The 21,642-nt window shown below is 34.3% G+C and overlaps 1 protein-coding gene across 1 annotated transcript in view; it reads right to left on the bottom strand.

Moving 5' to 3' along the window:
* Positions 1 to 3,693: 3,693 nt before the first annotated feature.
* Positions 3,694 to 21,642, bottom strand: part of Gnptab (N-acetylglucosamine-1-phosphate transferase subunits alpha and beta) — a 34,878-nt gene continuing 16,929 nt past the window's right edge. The window contains exons 7-13 of the mRNA XM_069846648.1: positions 20,788 to 20,890; positions 17,823 to 19,282; positions 16,021 to 16,173; positions 13,384 to 13,564; positions 7,575 to 7,765; positions 5,759 to 6,020; positions 3,694 to 4,604 (exon numbers count right to left, since the gene is read on the bottom strand). Coding sequence (XP_069702749.1) covers positions 4,524 to 4,604; positions 5,759 to 6,020; positions 7,575 to 7,765; positions 13,384 to 13,564; positions 16,021 to 16,173; positions 17,823 to 19,282; positions 20,788 to 20,890 — 2,431 coding nt within the window. The 3' untranslated portion in view covers positions 3,694 to 4,523. The remainder of the gene's footprint in view (positions 4,605 to 5,758; positions 6,021 to 7,574; positions 7,766 to 13,383; positions 13,565 to 16,020; positions 16,174 to 17,822; positions 19,283 to 20,787; positions 20,891 to 21,642) is intronic.

Here is a 21,642-nt window from a genome sequence, read left to right as displayed (position 1 = left end):
GTTATTCTGTTACATCCTGTATATTCCACCCAATGTTTTCCAAACACATTTGTCCACACCTGTGGAGTAACGGTCAGCGCGTCTGGCTGTGAAACCAGGTGGCTCGGGTTCCAATCCCAGTCGGGGCAAGTTACCTGCTTGAGGTTTTTTCCGGGGTTTTCCCTCAACCCAATACGAGCAAATGCTGGGTAATTTTCGGTGCTGGACCCCGGACTCATTTCACCGGCATTATCACCTTCATTTCATTCAGATGCTAAATAATTTAGATGTTGATACAGCGTCGTAAAATAACCCAATAAAATAGAAAATCCAAACACATTTGTATTCTATATTTTTATTTGGAAAACCGCTTCTTGCTAGGATTTGAGCTGTTATATTCAGCCAGCCAGTTCAAAAGCTTAGTGGGGGAAATGATGACATAGTAAACAGGGAAGAAATGAACTGTGTGCATACACGTAGACACACATGCGTAGATAAAATAACGTTTGCAAATCAAGTTTTCAGGTATAACTCCCTGTAAAGTTGATTTGAATAATTTCGAGGGAGCTAGTGTGCACTCAATGTTGGTTGCTTGACGGTTGTCAGCCCACTTTGAGGTCTGTGGATATAGAGGGAAAAATTGGATCGCTGTCTGGTAGAGTTCCCGGGTAACTCAGTTGGCAGAGCGTTGGTACGTTAAACCAAAGGCCCCGGGTTCGATGCCCGGCCCCTGAACAATTTTTCCCTCGAAATTATTCAAATCAACTTTACAGGGAGTTATACCTGAAAGCTTGATTTGCATAATATACGTCACTGTTCGTTAACAGAAAACCACAATTTAAGTCACACAGAGTTAGTGTGCACTCAATGTTGGTTGCTTGATGGTTGTCAGCCCACTTTGAGGTCTGTGGATATAGAGGGAAAAATTGGATCGGTGTCTGGTAGAGTTCCCGGGTAGCTCAGTTGGTAGAGCATTGGTACGTTAAACCAAAGGCCCCGGAACAATTTTTCCCTCGAAATTATTCAAAATAACGTTTGTTGTTGCATTTATTATAATGTGATGCCAGTTATTGCTGCCAGCATCACATATTGCTTAGAGTATGTGCAAACCATAAGACAACATGGAATATCACCTGACAATAAACGAACATCTATGCCTTAAATGTGATCTGAAATCAACAGTTATGGCTTCCACACAGTATCAAAGATGCATCTTAAGAACTGCATCTATATAAAAAGCTCTTGCAATCTGCTAGAGCAAGGATCAATACAACACTGAAACTAGCAGACTACAAGATATCTTGTGCAACTGTAAGTTGTAATGAAATTTCGAAATATTAAGACCAAAATCATCCCTACTTGCATGCTTGATGGGAAGTTTAATTCTATTTTCAACTACCAAGATTCTGAATGATAAATCTAGCCTATGGCTATGGAGTCAATTATTTTAAAATGTTATTGAACGTTTTCAGATTCCTTGTGGTTTACTCTTAACCACTAAGGATTTCACTACAAATTCTTCTCAAATTATAATTTCACAACCATTTTTTTAATTCTACTGCGTACGTATCTCATTTTGAAAAAGTATTGAATGGAAAATAATTGCTCTTATGCATATAGGAAAAAAAAAAAAAACAACATATTTACTTTTATGACTTAGAATACTAAAGTTTCGTTACCACCGATTAATTTAAAAATATATTAAAAGTAGGGTAGAAAATTATTTTTCAATAGTAACAAGTGAATGTCTGTTTAACCCTGTAGTACTCGTGTGGGGGACACCTGTCCCAGGGTTTAAGCCACAGTCGCATTTGTTGCGTTTTGCTACTCGACTTCTAAAAATGCAACAAACTTTCAATATAAATGTGTAAAAATGCGACAACCACATTGGACTTCAGAAACGAAGATGGTAACGGAGAAACTGAAATCAGAGATGTGTATGAACTAATCACTTCTAGAGAATCTGAATTTAAATTGAATCACGTCACGTCACATATCATATCATATCATATCATATCATATCATATCATATCATATATATCATCTCATATCATATCATATATCACATGTCATATATCATATCATATCATATCATATCATATATCACATGTCATATATCATATCATATCATATCATATCATATCATATATCACATGTCATATATCATATCATATCATATATCATATCATATCATGTCATATCATATCATATCATATCATATCATATCATATCATATCATATCAATCATATCATATCATATATCATCTCATTACATATCATATATCACATGTCATATATCATATCATATCATGTCATATCATATCATACCATATCGTATCATATATCATATCATATCATATCATATCATATCTCATATCATATCATATATCACATGTCATATATCATATCATATCATATCATATCATATATCATATCATATCATATCATATATTATATCATATTATATCATACCATATATCATATCATATCATATCATATCATATCATATCATATCATATCTCATATCATATCATATATCACATGTCATATATCATATCATATCATATCATATATCATCTCATATCATATCATATATCACATGTCATATATCATATCATATCATATATCATATCATATCATGTCATATCATATCATATCATATCATATCATATCATATCATATCATATATCATATCATATCATATCAATCATATCATATCATATATCATCTCATATCATATCATATATCACATGTCATATATCATATCATATCATATCATGTCATATCATATCATACCATATCATATCATATCATATATCATCTCATATCATATCATATATCACATGTCATATATCATATCATATCATATATCATATCATATCATGTCATATCATATCATATCATATCATATCATATCATATCATATCATATCATATCATATCATATCATATCAATCATATCATATATCATCTCATATCATATCATATATCACATGTCATATATCATATCATATCATATCATGTCATATCATATCATACCATATCATATCATATCATATCATATATCATATCATATCATATCATATCATATCATATCATATCATATCTCATATCATATCTCATATCATATCATATATCACATGTCATATATCATATCATATCATATCATATATTATATCATATCATATATCATATCATATCATATCATATATTATATCATATCATATATCATATCATATATCATATCATATTATATCATATCATATATCATATCATATTATATCATATCATATATCATATCATATCTCATATCATATCATATATCACATGTCATATATCATATCATATATCATATCATATCATACCATATCATATATCATATCTCATATCATATATCATATCATATATCACATGTCATATATCATATCATATCATATCATATCATATCATATCTCATATCATATCATATATCACATGCATATATCATATATCATATCATATCATACCATATCATATATCATATCTCATATCATATATCACATGTCATATCATATCATATCATATCATATCATATCATATATCATATCATATCATATTATATCATATCATATCATATCATATCATATCATATCATATCATATCATATCATACCTGACAAAAGAAGAAGAAAGATAAATATATTACTCAAGAAAGAGGGACTTAGAGATTTTGGCTGTCAAAAACTCGGGTCGTGCTACTTGACTGTGCTATGCATCATTTCATAGCTTAATTCCACCATGAAAACTTGCTAACATAAATATGTGTCCTTTTCTTGTGATAGCCACAGAAAGATTGATAAATAATGTGATGATATTGGAGAGTAATGAAGAGAAAAAAAAGTGCCAGAACTTTAGAAATTCAATGCTAAAATGTACCTATCAAATAATTCACAAAGACTAATGGTCGACATATTCCTTGTTACGATAAATGCAAAATTTAACTGATGTAATGAAAGTAAGATTTCAGGTCTGCCCCAATTAATTTGAACACTACTGTATTTATACCTAATGTGAAAGAGGTTCATTACTTAGTTTTAAGTCATGTCAATGTCAAAATGTTATCTGAACTATCACTACTAAGAATATCAGAAACTTGATTCTTAGAGAAGTGTAGACCTATGGCTGCACAGGATCATAGTATGCTACTGTGAAGTTTGAACTCTACGTTAACTAATAACCTGTAAATATTTTAAGAACCACTTCAATGACTCGATATTGCTTTCTTTACGAAACAGCTCACATTGAAGTTCCAGGTATGAACACGAGACTGTTACAGAATTACAATGACTAACCATCGCGAAATGATGGAGGATTTTTATGGCACAAGAAATGTGATAAGCTGTACTTATCATTGGCTGAATATTGAATATCTTGACCTAGTTAAACTTTTAAGTGGCCACCTCCCTGCAACTGAGTATGCACCATACCATGATCAGAGCTGCATCCGGAACGCAAGCTTCAGGACTCAGAGCCTTTAAATGGATAAATGCTGGTCCTCTTGTTGTAATCACACGCACGGGAGAGGCTGTGTGTCTTCATGGCACTGCTGCCTTGTCCTCTGAAAGAACTTGCGTTGCAACCAACGACACTGCAAGTACAGAAATGGATTTCCATAGTCTTGGAATTAGACAACAGCTGCTACTTGCTCTATACTTAAGGATACACTCAGGTGAAATTTGAATTTTCTTAGCCGTATGAGCTACTAGATGTTTGAAAATTTGTTCTTCTTATGAATTACATTTTAGCACGTATCAAACAGTTTTGGTCCATCGTGCATATAGTTCACGATCCACTATCATACCTGATAGTGGATCTGGTAAGGATCTATAAACTTTCATGTTGAATCTTTCGTACACGACTTTTAACACTTGAATATAAATAATTGATTAAATGGCGATCTTACTCGTGTTAATTATGTAAGCATGTGCGGCTTACAGCTGTTTCGGTGCTATTCGACACCATCCTCAGAGCCTACTAGATCTCGCCGCTATCTCAACTTCGCTGCCTGTTGTGTGGGTGCAATAGTTGCGACAGTTTCTACATTGGACAGACAGGCAGATCATTCCAAACTCGATACAAAGAACACATTAAAGCAATAACCAGAGGACACAATACATCTACATATGCCGAACACATAACTAATGCTAACCACACATACAAGAACATAAATACAGACATGGAAATTCTACACATACAACCCAAAAACCAAAAACTCAACATACTAGAACAATATGAAATATACAGACACACTAAAACACACCCTAATCAAATTCTCAACACACAGATCAATTTCAGAACACACACTATTTGACACAACTCTTCATCACACGAATGCACCCACACAACAGGCAGCGAAGTTGAGATAGCGCCGAGATCTAGTAGGCTCTGAGGATGGTGTAAAGTAACACCGAAACAGCTGTAATCCGCACATGCTTACATAATTAACACGAGTAAGATCGCCATTTAATCAATTATTTATAAACTTTCATTCCAATGTTTCTGTAAATTAAATATGGTCAGAGAACTTGATTCATGAATTGTTTTTAATAACCGTGTAATAATTATATATATTTTTTTTACTATAAGAGAAGAGACATTTCAATTTCGGATTGTTATTTAAGGGAATTTTTACAGCACAGTATGTTGTACAGACCCAGAAACAGAACTTGGGCCACCTGAATTTTGTTTCTGGATCTGTACAAGTCTAGAATTAGAAACACTTGGACTAAATGTTACACTCACCTCCATGTGGAAGAAGTTGACTAGAGTGAAACCGATGAGTATGGCTAAACAGATGTACACAATTGTTCGAACGGTATTTCTGCTGGCCCTCCAGGCCTGCAGCTCTTTCATATGCAAGAAGCGATTACGAAATTCTGGAGGAAGTTCGAATGATGAAGGCTGTGGGAACAGAGACTCGTACATGTCCTGGAGGATGGCTCGTGCCACAGCATTGTCCTCTTCTCGCTCTGGATCCAGGTTGTCGTTCAGGCAGATAAACTTCCTGACAACACAAACAGTGCAGCTTTTAAATCAAACATATTTCATGATTATACATCTGTGTACGAACCTCTTAAACTGTACACAAATCCATTGAGAAAAACGTGTAGAAGTGAGACAGGTGTCTGGTAGGTAAACTAATGTGTACTACAGACATGTGACAACCCTTTGCGGACATAAGTTTACTGATTTGGTTAAACTATGATGAGTAGCGACCGGATTTTTATGTAATTACATATTATATTCCTTTCAACCTAACCGTATATAAATAACAAATCTTTGCGAATCTTGTAATTACCATTAATATATTAAAAATTTTATACTACATATTTTTACATATTTACCCCACATTACATATTATGGCTTGGTATTACATAAATCAACATATTTAGGGGTTTTATTCATTTTTACTTCTCTAAAAGAAAAAAAACTTCTGCTGGGGAAGTTTACAATTTGAAATACACAGATTTAAAAAACCTTTTTACCTACCCAAGAAAGGATATATTTCGGGACGAAACATAACGTCCTTAGTTCCAGAAAGTAATAGAGGCACTCACCCCATACCGCCCACTGTAAATATGAGTGAACAAAAAGCAACCTTTCTCATACAACTACCTTGTATTGTAAAAATCACTTAGAAAGTAGCATTGCCTTCATGCGGTGGAGTGGGACGAGGACGACATGATTTGTCTCGAACTATAATTGTTCTGCACACGTCTTAACAAGCCGTTCCCATGCAATTTGCAACCTTACCCACCCTCTTCCTAATCCTTCCAGGGAAAACCCGTGTCAAGTCTGACATGAGCCGCAATAAAGTAGCCGATTTTTAAAAAGAAGCTGGAGAAAAGGAACAAACTGGAAAGATGTTGATAGATTAAAATAAATAGCTTTTCAGGTTATTGCTTGACTTCTTTACTTTAAATTTAGTAGACCTATACGGAAATGGGATTTTCCGAGCAATTAGAAAGAATGGTTCTCGGCTGGAATAATCCTACCCTTTTGAATGAGACAGGAATGTCACTTTTCAAACAACAGTTTGTAAATGCCTATAGTTTTATGTTTTAGTAGATACTTTGTTTCTTACAGGGAGCAGCTAAAATGCATGTGTCCCGCATCTCCTCTTATTTTCTCCTAATCCAATAAAGCGAAACAGTGCTTGCAGTACTGTTGTGTCATTCACTTCACTCAGTTCTCTATTTTTAGTACTTATAGTATAAAGTACAAGTGAGTTTATTTACTGCTTTTAACTAACTAAAATGGCCCCTGTATCTTCAATCCTAACGACAAAAATAAAATCATGGATTGCAATGGACGAAGCTTTCCCTACAGATGGAAAAATAGTAATGTGTCAAGTGTGCGGTAAAAAAGTCGGGTGAAATCACAACTGGAGAGTCTTACCTATCCTATACCTGCCAGATATTGATATTAAATATTTTCATGATTTTACATATTTTGGTACATATTCAGTATATTTTTATTACATAAATATGTACATATTTCACACCTTGATATTACATAAAATTCCGGTCCCTAATGATGAGCAGTGTCATAGGCCTACTTTGGGTCACGCCGGATGTCGTCCAGGTGGGACACGAGCTGGCTAATGTTGGAGTTGAGCATCTTGAAGCTCACGTCCTGGTGCTTGTCCCTCTCCACCTGGTACCGGTACACCTTCCTGCTGCCGAACTTCTTTAGCAGCATATCTGCCACGGGCTTGCAGTTCGAGATCAGAGCCTTGCTCACTACTGGCTGAACAAAATGATATACAAAAACGTGACTACCTGTACTACTACTACCACCACCACTGCTAATACTACTGTCATTACCACTGCTGATACTGGTACTTCTATCACTACTACTACTACTTCCACCACCACTGCTAATATTGCTATTTCTACTGCTACTGTTACTGATACAGACTTTTTAGTAAGAAGATGTCCCTTCCAACAGGTTACTAGCCTCTATTATTTATAATCAGTGGCGCACCGCACAAGAGCACGTGAACACCTTGTTTCCATTAATGCACGACTAGTTTTATTATTTGATACCGTATTAACGCAGTGGGAATGTATAATATCAGAATCGAGTATTTTAAACTTCCCGCATCTTGCATAAACTTCTTATGTAAACTTGGCAACATCCGTTCACGTACAAGCCGTGCTCTTTTCGAGATGGTTACAGGAATTTCACGCATGCGCAGGAGAAAATTGTCTTTAGCTGGCCGCTTATGACTCGTCAAGAGCACAAAGCGTTAAGTGAACATGATGAGTATCTAACCTGCAGATGTCAGGTCCATCGATGCCTATCGTTCACGTGCTATATCTCGAGGAGGAAATTTAAAAGCCTGTAGATGTCAGCATCTGACTGTAGGAACGTTTACTTACTTGGATGTGTGTACAGTGCTGCTACGAGAGTGTAGTTTGTGAATTACTATACTTCAGTGTCGGCATAATAGCATAGTTTGGCTTTCAAACACGTGCTGGTTGACTGTGGTGGTATGAATTTAAGTATCTGTATGGTAGTGTATAATATTTAGGAATAATATTTACTGGCATGTATTTATAGTAATCTATGCGAGTGGGATTACAGTACTGGTATAGGCTATAGTGTATCAGTGTGTTGTGAATCAAAATAGCCTATATTACTGAACACGCGCGTTTGTAAATAACGAGAATGTGGTATGTATTCATTTTTAACAAACGTAAACAATGAACTCTATTCAAGTAATTTTGAACAGTAAAGAACTGGGTAAACTGGCTTACCAAGAAAAATTGGAAATAAAAAGACTGAGTTTCATTATTATTATTATTATTATTATTATTATTATTATTATTATTATTATTATTATTATTATTATTATTATATGTTGTTTTGAATTTATATACGGTTTTTTTCGATAGTTTTTTTTTTATTTTATTGGGTTATTTTACGACGCTGTATCAACATCTAGGTTATTTAGCGTCTGAATGATATGAAGGTGATAATGCCGGTGAAATGAGTCCGGGGTCCAGCACCGAAAGTTACCCAGCATTTGCTCGTATTGGGTTGAGGAAAAACCCCGGAAAAAACCTCAAGCAGGTAACTTGCCTCAACCGGGATTCGAACCCGGGCCACCTGGTTTCGCGGCCAGACGTGCTGACCGTTACTCCACAGGTGTGGACTTTTCGATAGTGAAACATTGGAATCATGTCATTTCATATTAGACTAAACGTACGATTTCAAATACTCTTCGATTTTGGAACCACAAAATTGTGAACATACATAATATATTATCACGAGCCACCACTGTTTATAATATACATGAATCACATTATTAAGGAATGGAGATTGAAACCACATGGAAGTATACCGATAAGTCGTTTGTCCCAAATAGATACTTTATTATTTGCTGATGATATTGTGTTTATGGCAACTTCAGAAGATAATTTACAACGTTTGGTTTACAACTTTAATCAAATGGCAGAAAGTTTGAATATGGAAATTTCAACTGACAAATCTAAAGTGATGGCTTTTATATTAAAGGAACCAGTCCGTAGCAAAATATGCATCAATAATAAGATCATCGAACAAGTTAAACATTTTAGTTATCTCAGTTACCAAATTTTATATGAAGAAGAAAAGGATTTGAATGAGAAAATTATTAAATTCAACAGAGCAATGGGGATAATTAATCAGATATTCATACCAACCTTAGTACAAAAACACACGCACACCAGAATTTATAAAACATTGGCCAGACCTATACCCTGTTTTGGTAGTGAAGCTTGGACGATTCGTAATATTGATTCACAAAGATTAACGGCGGCAGAAATGAGATTTATGCGTCGTACAGCGGGATACACGAGAATGGATCACATTAGAAATTTTGACATTATGAAAGAACTGCAGATTGAACCGATTACGGAATACCTACAGAAATACAGACAAAACTGGAGATCACATGTCATCAGAATGCCTCGTTCTAGAATTCCACGCCAAATTTTAAATTACCATCCTGTGGGCAAGAGATCCTTGGGCAGACCGTTCAAGCATTGGCAAGAGACCGTAACGGGCCACTAGGCCCAATACATGCATGGATAATGATGATGATGATGATGATGATGATGACTATTACTGGTACCACCAATACTACTATTATTACTGCAATATACCACCATCAATACTGCTGTTATTCTGCTGTGTTTACATGTCAAATTGTTTAATCTAACCATTTTACAGTACTTATTGGAAAAGTTTTTCCTCAGATTTTGCTGAAGTGTTTAAAAAATAAAGCTTATTAAGAATCATTTCATTCACTGGAAAAGTTTTCTTCTTCTGTTTTGTTCAAATACTAAAAAAAAGTTATTGGATATCAATAATCAGAACTACAGTTTTTGTACACATTAACGAATGTAATTTGGTACTAAACAGGGATGTAGTCATACCAGGGCGGGCCAGGGTGCCACTCTGGTACTTTTTTCTGCAACCTGGGAGTGCTCTACTTCCTTATTTTTATTTTTTAAACAATAATTGCCTTACTTGCTTGTTACGCAACTTTAGTATTAGTATTTAGTATTTAGGCCTTCTCTGCCCCTCTACCTGGGGATTACAACTACAATATGAAGAATAAAATTACAATTACAATAAAAATCAAAGTACGAAAAGATTATCTGATTAATGACAGCTAAACAATTTATCATAGAAGTTAAGAACAGAGAATATTTTTTGTATTTACTGAGTTACAACTTTGTATTTTATAAGAATATATTAGTAATATGTACAAACAACAGTGGCATTACTAATTAGTAATAATAATAATAATAATAATAATAATAATAATAATAATAATAATAATAATAATACAGAATTTAACTGCGCACTTAAGCCTATATACAGCCTTTTACCTGCGTGCTTAATCCTACATACAGTTACAAAATATCTACTGTTTTTTTACACCCTCTTTCTCAAACCGCTTTCTTCAGTCAGCAGTAAGTATGAAAATTTTTGGTAATTTCATAGAAGACGGGCACTTAGTTGAATATAGTAAGTATTACCAACTTCTTTATTTCAGAGTTAAATGTTAGTGATCTTTTAGTGACTTTTACATGTTAGTTCTAGGTTTTTGTACTAGGTGTCGCCGTGATTTTCTTTTAATTTTATTGGTTATAGTTGTCATTTGTTCTAGAATTTTCGTTAATTTTGAATGGATAATGACGTTATCAGTTGTTCTTGGTTGTTTGACGTGAGTGGTGTTATGTTGTGTCTGATGGCTAAAGCTATTGAAAGTTTCTCATTTTCTGATTTTTGTGATTTTCTTTCGATTTGATTGGTTATAGTTATCATTTATTCTAGAATTTTCATTAATTTTTCATGGATAATGACGTTGTCCTGTTGTTCTCTGTTGTTTGACGTGAGTGGTGTTACATTGTAGATTTGTCTGCATTTGTCGAATGGGCATCATCATGCTTACGAAAAGCCACTTTTCAGTGCCAATAATTTATTTTATGTGCACAAGGTTGGAATTTTGAAGTAAGAGGGAAAGGAAGGAAACCGTGTTATGAAATGTATCTATTAAATTTTGTGTCGATTTTGGTTTAGTTCTTTCGCTGGTGAAGAAGGATTGTGTTGAATGTTGAGAAGAAAACTGTTTTTCTGTGGTTTAAAGGAATTATTTACTGAATTTTCTGTAGAAGTTAAGATGTAATAAGTGTTCGAAGAGAATTTCATTTAGTGTAAACACGTGGTAGGCTATATTTATGCAAAGTTGACTGTACGACAAAGTGTTGGTTTAGTTCTTTGTTGCCTGCATGGTTTAAGTTTAGAATACCTTAAAGCCGGTGTCATTTATACTGGAAGTGAAGAGATTGTCGTTGAAGACGTCGATGAGAATTGAATTTTATTTGATAAGATGATAAATTATTATGTTTTGTTTTATGTTTTAGTGATTTGTGGGGGTAAAGTGCGGACGAAAACTGCCAGAAAAGTACTACCAACTATGAACTTCGAATCCCACCAAACACCATAAAAATCAAAGATGAAAAATTAAACATATTTTCATTTTTTGAAGGGCTTGTTCTTCTTTAAAAATATGAATATATGTTTGATTTTCCATCTTTGATTTTGTGATGTCTGGTGACATTTGAACTTCATAGTTGGCAGAACGTTTTGGTAGTTTTCGTCAGCCATGTTGGATTTTGCCCGTCTTCTAGGAAATTACCAAATTTTTGCTTGTCAGTTTATTTTCATTGGAGCATTGAAGTCTCTGCGACTAGATTCTGATTATAATTTGTCTTGAACAGAAAACTTTTGTTCTAATAATGTTATTCGTCTTGAAAATGTGATTTTTCATTGTAAAGGTTCACATATCAGGATAACAGCTTGCTATAAAACACTTCTTTTTCCGAAAGAATTAAGTACATACGGGTATGGTTAAAATCTTTGATGTATTACAGAATGGGGTTATACTGTACTACTATTCATGAAAGCTATAATTCAATAATAAAATTATAATAGATAACCCGCCAAATGCGCAGTCGTAATAGTCGTTACAAGAGCGGTATGTTGAAGTTTTCATGTTCGAGGAAAAGTTTGAAAAAGCGAAACGTAGTTGAGCTTTTTTAATTTCCGAGAATTGAAAGAAAACATATCGCTCGTGTATCGTAAATTATTTTGTGTGAAGATCGTTTATTACATACCTGAAAGAGGAATTTCTAACTAGTTGCAATGAAATCTCCATCTTGGTTTCTGTTCAATGACGGCAAATTTGCAAAACAAAAATATCTATCTTCAACATTGTTGCTTTAAAATGTTTTCTGTGTTTACTATACTCCAGCAGGCCGTGATATACGTCTGTCTTTTTTTTCCCCCAGTCTATGATGAGTCTGGAATCTTGTTGATTTTTTCACGGCTCCCTTAATGTTACTTGCATCACGAATGCAGTAACTTTAGTGGAGTTGTAGAGTTTACTTAATTTTTGGAAATATTTAAAAACAATAATTAACATTGCAATTTAGGTGAAATTGCAGTGGTAAGTTTCCAATTTATAATTATTACTATATTGAACATCTCTAAAAATAATATGTTAAAAGCCTAAAGCAGTAAAATCAATATGTCACTTAAGCGGTAAGAAGAGGGAAATTGTTATGTGTGTTAGGTTGGGAATACTGAATGTGGAATTTTAGACTTTCCGCAGATTGGTTTTGTGCGAAAACCAAGCAAATACACACGATCTCGCACAAATACAGTTTACACTCCTTGAAGAGCATCTTGTCGCGGTTTATCCTAAAATAATAATAATAACAATAATGATAATAATAATAATAACAATCTTTTCACGATGCGTCCTAGTACTATTTTATTTACAACTACACCCTGGCTATAAACCTTACCAATTTTGAATCCTGGTAGCGTTCATAGGGCGGAGTAGGGATCAGAATGTTAGTCAACTCTTGTGGCAGATCTCTGGAGCAGTTCATGATGTCGTTCTCAAACTTGACAACTCTCGCATAGCTCAATGGCAGCTCGTAAGACCGAGTCAGCAAGGTCCTTATCTCACGATCTGACCATGTGCTGCAATCAAAGTACCATGCAACACTTTATGTCTGTTGTGGGAAATTCAACAACGCAAGGCTTTCTTCGTAAAGTTGATTATTTTTCCAACAAAATGTGTATTCTTCTACAGACGTGGACAAATTATTAGCAAAATTGAAGATTTTTATTATATTTTTTTTTACAAAATATGATTCTTCAATTCAGAATACAGTTGACATTTTTGCGTATTTACACATTTAAAAAACGAAGATTTGTATTGTATATTTTCAAAATTTCACTCTTCAATTTGGACTACAGTTCATATTTCGGATATTTCCAAATTATTAGCGAAACTGAAGATTTTTATAATATATTTTTACTAAATTTGACTCTTCAATTTACACTGCACTGACATTTTTGCATATTTACAAGTTACTGGCAAAATTTAAGATTCTTGTTATATAGTTTTACAAAATTTTTCTCTTCAATTTAATCTGCAGTTGATATTTTTGCACATTTACAAGTTATTAGCAACATTGAATATTTTCATTATATATCTATTTTTTTTTTCAAAATTTGACTTCAATTTAAAATACAGTTGACATTTTTGCATAGGCCTATTTCTATCTACTGTAATGATAGAAATATGCAAAATTGTCAACTGTAGTCTAAATTGAAAAGCCAAATTTTGAAAACACAATTATCATAAAAATCGTAAATTTTGTTAATAATTTGTCCACGTCTGTATAAACCAGAAATACACAACTACAATGCCATTAATTTAACTTGAGTTTGTGGGTTAAGTTCTGGTTGGGACAAGTTACCTGGTTGAGGTTTTTCCCGAGATTTTCCCTTAACCCATTAAAGAGGAAATGCTGGGTAACTTTGGGTGCTGGACCCTGAAATTTTGCTGACATTATCACCTTCATCTCATTCAGACACTAGATGACCATAGCAGTTGATAAAGCGTCGTAAAATAACCAATTAAAAAGAAATTTGAGTTCTATGACAGCAAACAATCGACAGAATGCTGTTCCTATAGAGCCTGCATGTAATTCAACATTGTGTCATACTATTGCATAGCATATTCACTTTCTGTAATAGCCATAATACAGTAAGAATGACATTCAACAAACAATACCAACATTTGAATTGAATTGAATATATTGAAATTACAGATTGTATATACATATTTAAAATATAGCCTATATGTGGAAAAAAAGAATACCTATACGAAAAAAAATTAAAAATGGACAGAATATTTAATTCTCTTACTGAAAATATTATTATTAAGTTTACTCGTAATTAATTCTGAATTTATTTTAATAAGCTGATTGTATAACTTGCTCCATAATATGAAGAATGAATTTTCCCAGATTTTGTATTGTATTTTGGTTCAAGTAAAATAAGATATGGTGAAAAATCGGTAGAATGAAGAAAAATTCTCCCTAGTCTGGGATTCAAACCCGGGTTTCCAGCTTTACATGTTGGTGCTTCATCCACTAAGTCACACCGGATTCAAGTTCTGATGCTGGATTGAATCCTTCTCATTTTTAAGTTCTACCTATTATGTTCTACCATATGGAAACACAGAATTACTGCACTGAAACTCCATATAATGTACTTCGGTACATCATAGTAATATCAAGTAAAATAGGTAACATATTTCGCCTAATATTATGGAATGTTTCTATATAATCTTTATATATAGGCCCTACAACACTATTTATAAAAAGAGTTGAACAAAGTTTAATCGTAAATTTATTCAATATTATGGACACAAAATTCTGAAATGTGTTAGGTAATCGACAGATTTTGATAAACATTTTTTTTAAGCAAAGACAACAAAATAAGTTGTTTTTTTTAGTAGGTTATTTTACGACGCTTTATCAACATCTTCGGTTATTTAGCGTCTGAATGAGATGAAGGTGATAATGCCAGTGAAATGAGTCCGGGGTCCAGCACGGAAAGTTACCCAGCATTTGCTCAATTGGGTTGAGGGAAAACCCCGGAAAAAATCTCAGCCAGGTAACTTGCCCCGACCGGGAATCGAACCCGGGCCACCTGGTTTCGCGGCCAGACGCACTGACCGTTACTCCATAGGTATGGACAAATAAGTTGTGATTTAGCACTTTCTCCCCAACCAATTATACCGTATCTAAGAACAGATTCAAATATTGCTAATATGAATGAGTAAATAATTTCGGAGAATGACAAATTTTATAAATAGTTTTACATTACCAGCATTTGATTATTATCGTTTACACGTCTTACATACACAGGCTACTAAAAGTGGTTGCTGGTTATCAGCTGTGATTTAGCAATTATGAAGCTTTACACTGGATACAAGGCTTGTGAATTCAAACTTGGGCAAGGAAAATCTATCCAATAATTTTGGAGAAAGTAAAAGTCTTGCAATCAATTCTTATAGCATCACAGTACTTTCTGTTTATACAATGAGAAAGTATAAGGAATGAAATGCTACTGGAACTTACCCAGACCGGTCGGTGTCAAAGATATCAAAAATGTCTACCAGTGGGAGTGTGTCCTTGCAGCTCATCAAGAAATAAAAATACGAGAAGGCAAACTGCATGTCATTTGCATTGCGAACCCTGTGTGATGATGTAAGCTGCCACTGCTGACTGAACCTGAGGGAAGAAAAGGTACATACGTGTAATATTAGTAGAGCTTAATGGGGAATAATTAATGTTGTTAAAAAATACTTTACTGGCTCATGCTTGTTTTTAGTATGAAGCCTTCTATTGAGGGCACCTCACACAACTTCCTATTTTATGTAAACCCTCTTTTAAGGAAAAAGAAAGTAATCTCTTAATGGTTCGTTAAAAGGCAGTTCTACTGTATCTCCTTTGAATAGAATTTTATTCCATAACACTTTCAATAATAGAGGTTATTCACTATCAAAATTCAATGTGAGCGAGAAATGGCTGACAGATTTCACCTGGAGCCCTCTATCAGATACCGGTTACATGATTTTTTCAAATGCTATAAATCTACGACACAGGACTTTCAGCTTTATTTCGTTCCTAAGGAAGCCATTCTTAAAGGTTTTATTATCTTTATTACCCTTTAAGATTAACCTGGTTTGAATGCAAAGCTTGGAGTCAACAGCTAGTATGGAATCTGCTAGATTGAGGACGAATTTTCCTTTCTCTGTGGAATGGTTAACGTTGTTCAGGCACTCCATAACACAGTATGAATGGCAAAGAAAATTTTCACAATATAAAATCATATTGAGACAAGAGTAATGTTGGTGGTGAAATGCAATAATATTTATCGTTAATTCTAAACCATTAAACTATGTTTGCTTTAACTTTCAACAGAGTAGCCTGGGGTCTATTCCACCATTAAACTTGCAACTTCTCAAATATTTCACTTTTTAACTTTTGAAAAGTGAAAAGTATTTCTGTTCCTCCACGAATTAGAGACTGTTTTGCACTTTTCATTTCATCCTGCACTGCAAAGTCTTTGCATATCAGTAGTCATGGCAACTCCATGTTGTTGAGCTCGATTTCCTAGTCAATAAAGACATATGAATAATAAATTTATTGTTCTTTAGGTGAAAGAGATAAATTACTTCTTAATTTTGGTTCTAGAATAGGCCCAATTCTTTCAAGAACATAATGTGCTTCAGTTGTAATAATTCGAAAACAATGAAAGAATTGAGACAAACTTAGGTTACGGAAATTTATCCTTTTTATATTTTTTTCTTCTTCTTTTTGAGTTCTTCGTCACTTGAATCACTTGATAGTAAATTTTCTCTTATCATATTTCTCTCTAAATTATTTTGAATCTAAAGCAAAAATATACTGAATATAATGAATCTAATCTTAATGGCAAGAGACTTGGTTCTTTGTAAAAATCCCATTCACTTTTCAGCGTATGATTTTGCACTTTTCAAAATTATTGTAATGATGGAACAAAAGTAATAATATATTTGAAAAGTTTCCTCCATTTTTCCTTTTCACTTTGGAAACCAATTCTGAAAAGTGATAGTGGAACAAAAACTGCAATGAAGAGTGCAAACCTACAAAGTGAAAAGTTTAATGGTGGAATAGGCCCCAGGTGCTCAAATGCCTTTGGAGGACAAAAGGATGAAAAAGAGGGCACTGGACAATTCCACGTTGTCCTCGTGTAATGATAGGACTACTATTTTGTACACTTACATGTTGCATTGGGTCTATTTTTGTTTTTATGTTGTTGATCTGACAATATGTAGGATCAATTCTTAATGTAAAAAAATATATATATAATATTGTGCTAGTTACTTGCTCGGTACCTTGTCTGAAGCCGTTCCATGACGTCAATGTCGATGAGATGTGGCATGTGAGCAGGAACTTTGCGGGGTTCAAACCCGAATTCTTGGTTGTACAACCTATTCACGTACAGAAGAGACTCTGCAAATGTATCCCGAGGTTTCTTCCCTGATGAAGATGCAATGCCATATTGCTGAGCATCATAAACTCTCACAGCCTTCTGTTTCTTCTTGGTGTTAATGCCGTTTGCGGCTTTGGAAAATTTATCTTCACCCCGACCACCAACAACATCCCAATCCGTATCGTATTCAGACAGCTGTTGCTTCTGGGGGACAGAAGCCGCATTGTGTTTACCATTCAGCTTCTGGTATAGTTTGTAAAGCTTTGCATTGTAAGACACATCTCGAACTACTTTGTGCTTACCACTCGAAGAACCAATTGCCTTCTCTGTCACAGAAATCTGATCCGTCTTTAATCCTGTGTTAACATTTAGACTTTCGTTCTGTTTCTTTCTAAATGTTCCTGTGTTGGACCATGAATTGTGAAGTATGGCGATATCTGTTGTAGAATTCTGCTCAATCTTTTTGTTCCTCTTTGAGTAAAATATCCTATTAATATTGTTTTTTAATTCTTCAGTTTTCATCTGATTTTCATCGTGCTTTGAGAGCTGAGGATAGAATTCATCATGGCCCTCTTTATCATTCCAGTAATTGAGATTGTCTTCATTGTTGACGACTCCAAAAAGTTTCTGAACAAAAGACTGAGTGCTATATTCACTCTGGTTGATGTTATGTACTCTGCTGTTATTATAAACAGTTGGTTGTTGCTGTAACATAACTGTAGATTCAGATACAACCAAACTGTTACCTGAACTGGCATTGTGATAGGTCACATTGGATTTCTGTCTATCCCTGTGTGACAACGTATAATTTTTTCCTCTCCGCTTAAAATCTGTCCATGAACTATTTTTTTTTGTTCCTAACTTATCACTAATTTTCTTTGAAATATTCTTTGGACTGACATAAGGTGTTGTGTACTCTGGATCAGTTTCTCTAACATCTGCTGCATTCATATATTTAACATCTTCAATGTCTTTAAAATAAGTAAGATTCCCTTTGTAATTGTCATCCTTAACATTTTTTCTGATTAAAATATCGAGAAGACTATTCATCCGCTTTCCAGAATCTGGCACATCTTCCAAGACGATGTCCCCTCCAAAGTTCATGTTACGGAAGAGATTGTCATTGACTGAGTCGTGGGCGTGGTGGTGCTGGTTTTCGTTGTAGCTGTTGAGATCATCTTCGTAATTCGCGAGATGTCTGTTTTCGTCATAGATGCCAAGATCATCTTCTTCACTCAGGTCGCAGTCGCCACCGTCAAAGGAACATTCTGATGTGTTACACGACACGTCACAAGATCCATCAGCCACCCACGACCACGGACAGCTGTCGGAGCAATCAGGGACTGGCCAGGAGAGGTACACCTGTCATCAGTGAGCCAATCACAAATCAGTAAGAGATGCTAGAGGGTTAAAAATTAATTTAAAAAATCACTTCATTCTTTTCTGGATAGAGTTTAATGAATAATCATTTCATATTTTAATGGCAACAAGTAGAATAGAAATTTCTAGAGTAAATTAATACTTCTAAAAATTTGTAGCAGTGTAGCATTAGTATTTATTTAAATGAGGGAAAAAGAAATGGTGGATGAGATGTAGATTGGACTTTTCCTGCTCGTGATGAGAAAGGAGGTCATAACTTTTTTAATATTCGGTCTACTTTCCTCTTCAGGTGAATAAAAAATGAGATGAGAAGGGTATGCTACTTGTTACAAACAGCTCAATTTGCTTGATTGATCATCTGTTCTATATTAATATATATAATAGTAAAACAGATTTTTTCAAGACCCTGCGTTACATGGATTTGAACTGAAGAAAGCATATTATCAATTTTACATTTGTGTTATGCATGATACAAGTTCGTAACTTGGATAAAATTATAGTTTTACAGTGAATTTCGGCTCATTATGGAATAAGCAGAAATGAAAGGACCATTATGTTGACTAAAAATCATTTTATGCTCGACCATGCCGAAATGTAGTAATTATACACCTGGTAGCAGCCCTTTAATGTTCATTAAAGTTCAGGTGTTTCACCAATCAGAAAACACCATTGTAGCAATATGAAAGCGCAAGTATCGATTATTCTCGGATATGCAATCGAAAGACAACTAGCAAAACGTCATGGAGGCTGGAAATCCAATACTGTCGCAGAAGGTTATGTTCTGTTACTATAATAATTAGCGTTAATTGTAAATAATAGTCAAATAAATTCAATTTGTCATGTCGTTTTTCAATGTCTAAATCAATTTCAAGGTTATATCAAGATTAATATTTATTTTACTCTCTAGATTATATGAAGGTCAATGACATTTCTTTCTCGGAAAAAATCAATACTTTCGCGTCTGCGCACATCTCACAATTTACGAGATATTGCACAAGGTCAGTTCCGCTCCCCAGTCAGGTAAGAATAACATGAATACTTATGAATAATTTCAAGTTAGAAATATGGTCGAGCATAAAAAGTCGTATGAAACTTGCCTATAATGGTAATTAAGATGCTTGTATGAAAATTATGAAACTCGCTTGCGCTCATTTCATAAACATACTCGCGTCTTAATTACTATCATTATAGGCTCGTTGCATAATGTACTATTAAATCATAGAAGTACAGAATCTATCAGCGAATAATAAAAATGGAAAACCAACCACAGCATTAATTTCCAACTCCCAGAAGAAGGAAAAAATTCTAGGTAGATCAACTTTTTTCTAGGAACCTAATTTAATTCTGGAACTACCCCAAAATTCTTCTGTTGCCATGTTTAAACTTATCACGGGTCATGATTGGTTGAATAAACATGTTCATTACATGAAGCTTGGCAAAGATATGCAATCCATATAGAAAAAATTCTAATGGTCCATTTCACATACCTTTTGTCCATTAGCATTAGTGATGAAATCATCAGGCCACACTTCTTTGCCGAACATGACGTCATCATTAAGATAAAGGAACTTTCGAGAAAGACCAGAAATCCTTTAACATAAAATATATATATTTTTTTCAGTTAAATGTAAACATTTTCGTTTCACTATACATAGTACAGGGTGATTCAGGAGGAATATTACACATTTTAGAGGTGGTAGTATGGACTATACTGAGTAAAAAAGTTGATATAAACATGTGTCCAATTTTCAATGGGTGTAGAGATCAACTAAACAACATGTTACGCATAACAAATGTTACAAGTGGCAAGAAGGAAAGACAGATGTCTTAATGATTAGGTTATTACTTATTTACACAGTATCAATATATTTCAAATGTTCCACTTTTCTGTTCTGTTAACAATAGTAAGTGTTGCTCTTCTGAGGTCATCTCGTCGTTCCTTTATGAGGGCAACTCTATTCATAATGTGAGCGACCAATTCGTCCTTCGTGTTTACTTAGTTTTTGTACAGTTGGCCTTTATCCATCCCCACAGACAAAAATCAACAGGAGTAAGGTCTGGCGATCTTGGTGGGCGATTCATCGTCTGGGGAATGTGATTACAGATTATGTGTCACCTGACTGCTAAAATGTACAGGGGCTCCGTCATGCTAGAAGAACATGCCCATCTTTGTAGCCAATGGAACTACAAACAGCTGTTTCTCTACGCCCATTATGAACAGTGCTGCCCTCAGGCGATCTCAGAAGAGCGACACACACTATACCTTTGTATGTAGTCAGTAGTACGTAGTCATTTGCGTTTCTTCACACCGTTTGTAAGCTTTTTACGCGTAACATCCTTTG

Source organism: Periplaneta americana, chromosome 15, assembly GCF_040183065.1.
Source record: "Periplaneta americana isolate PAMFEO1 chromosome 15, P.americana_PAMFEO1_priV1, whole genome shotgun sequence".
NCBI lineage: Eukaryota > Metazoa > Arthropoda > Insecta > Blattodea > Blattidae > Periplaneta > Periplaneta americana.
Note: the sequence above shows the minus strand (reverse complement) of the source record. Positions and strands in the feature narration are given on the sequence as shown.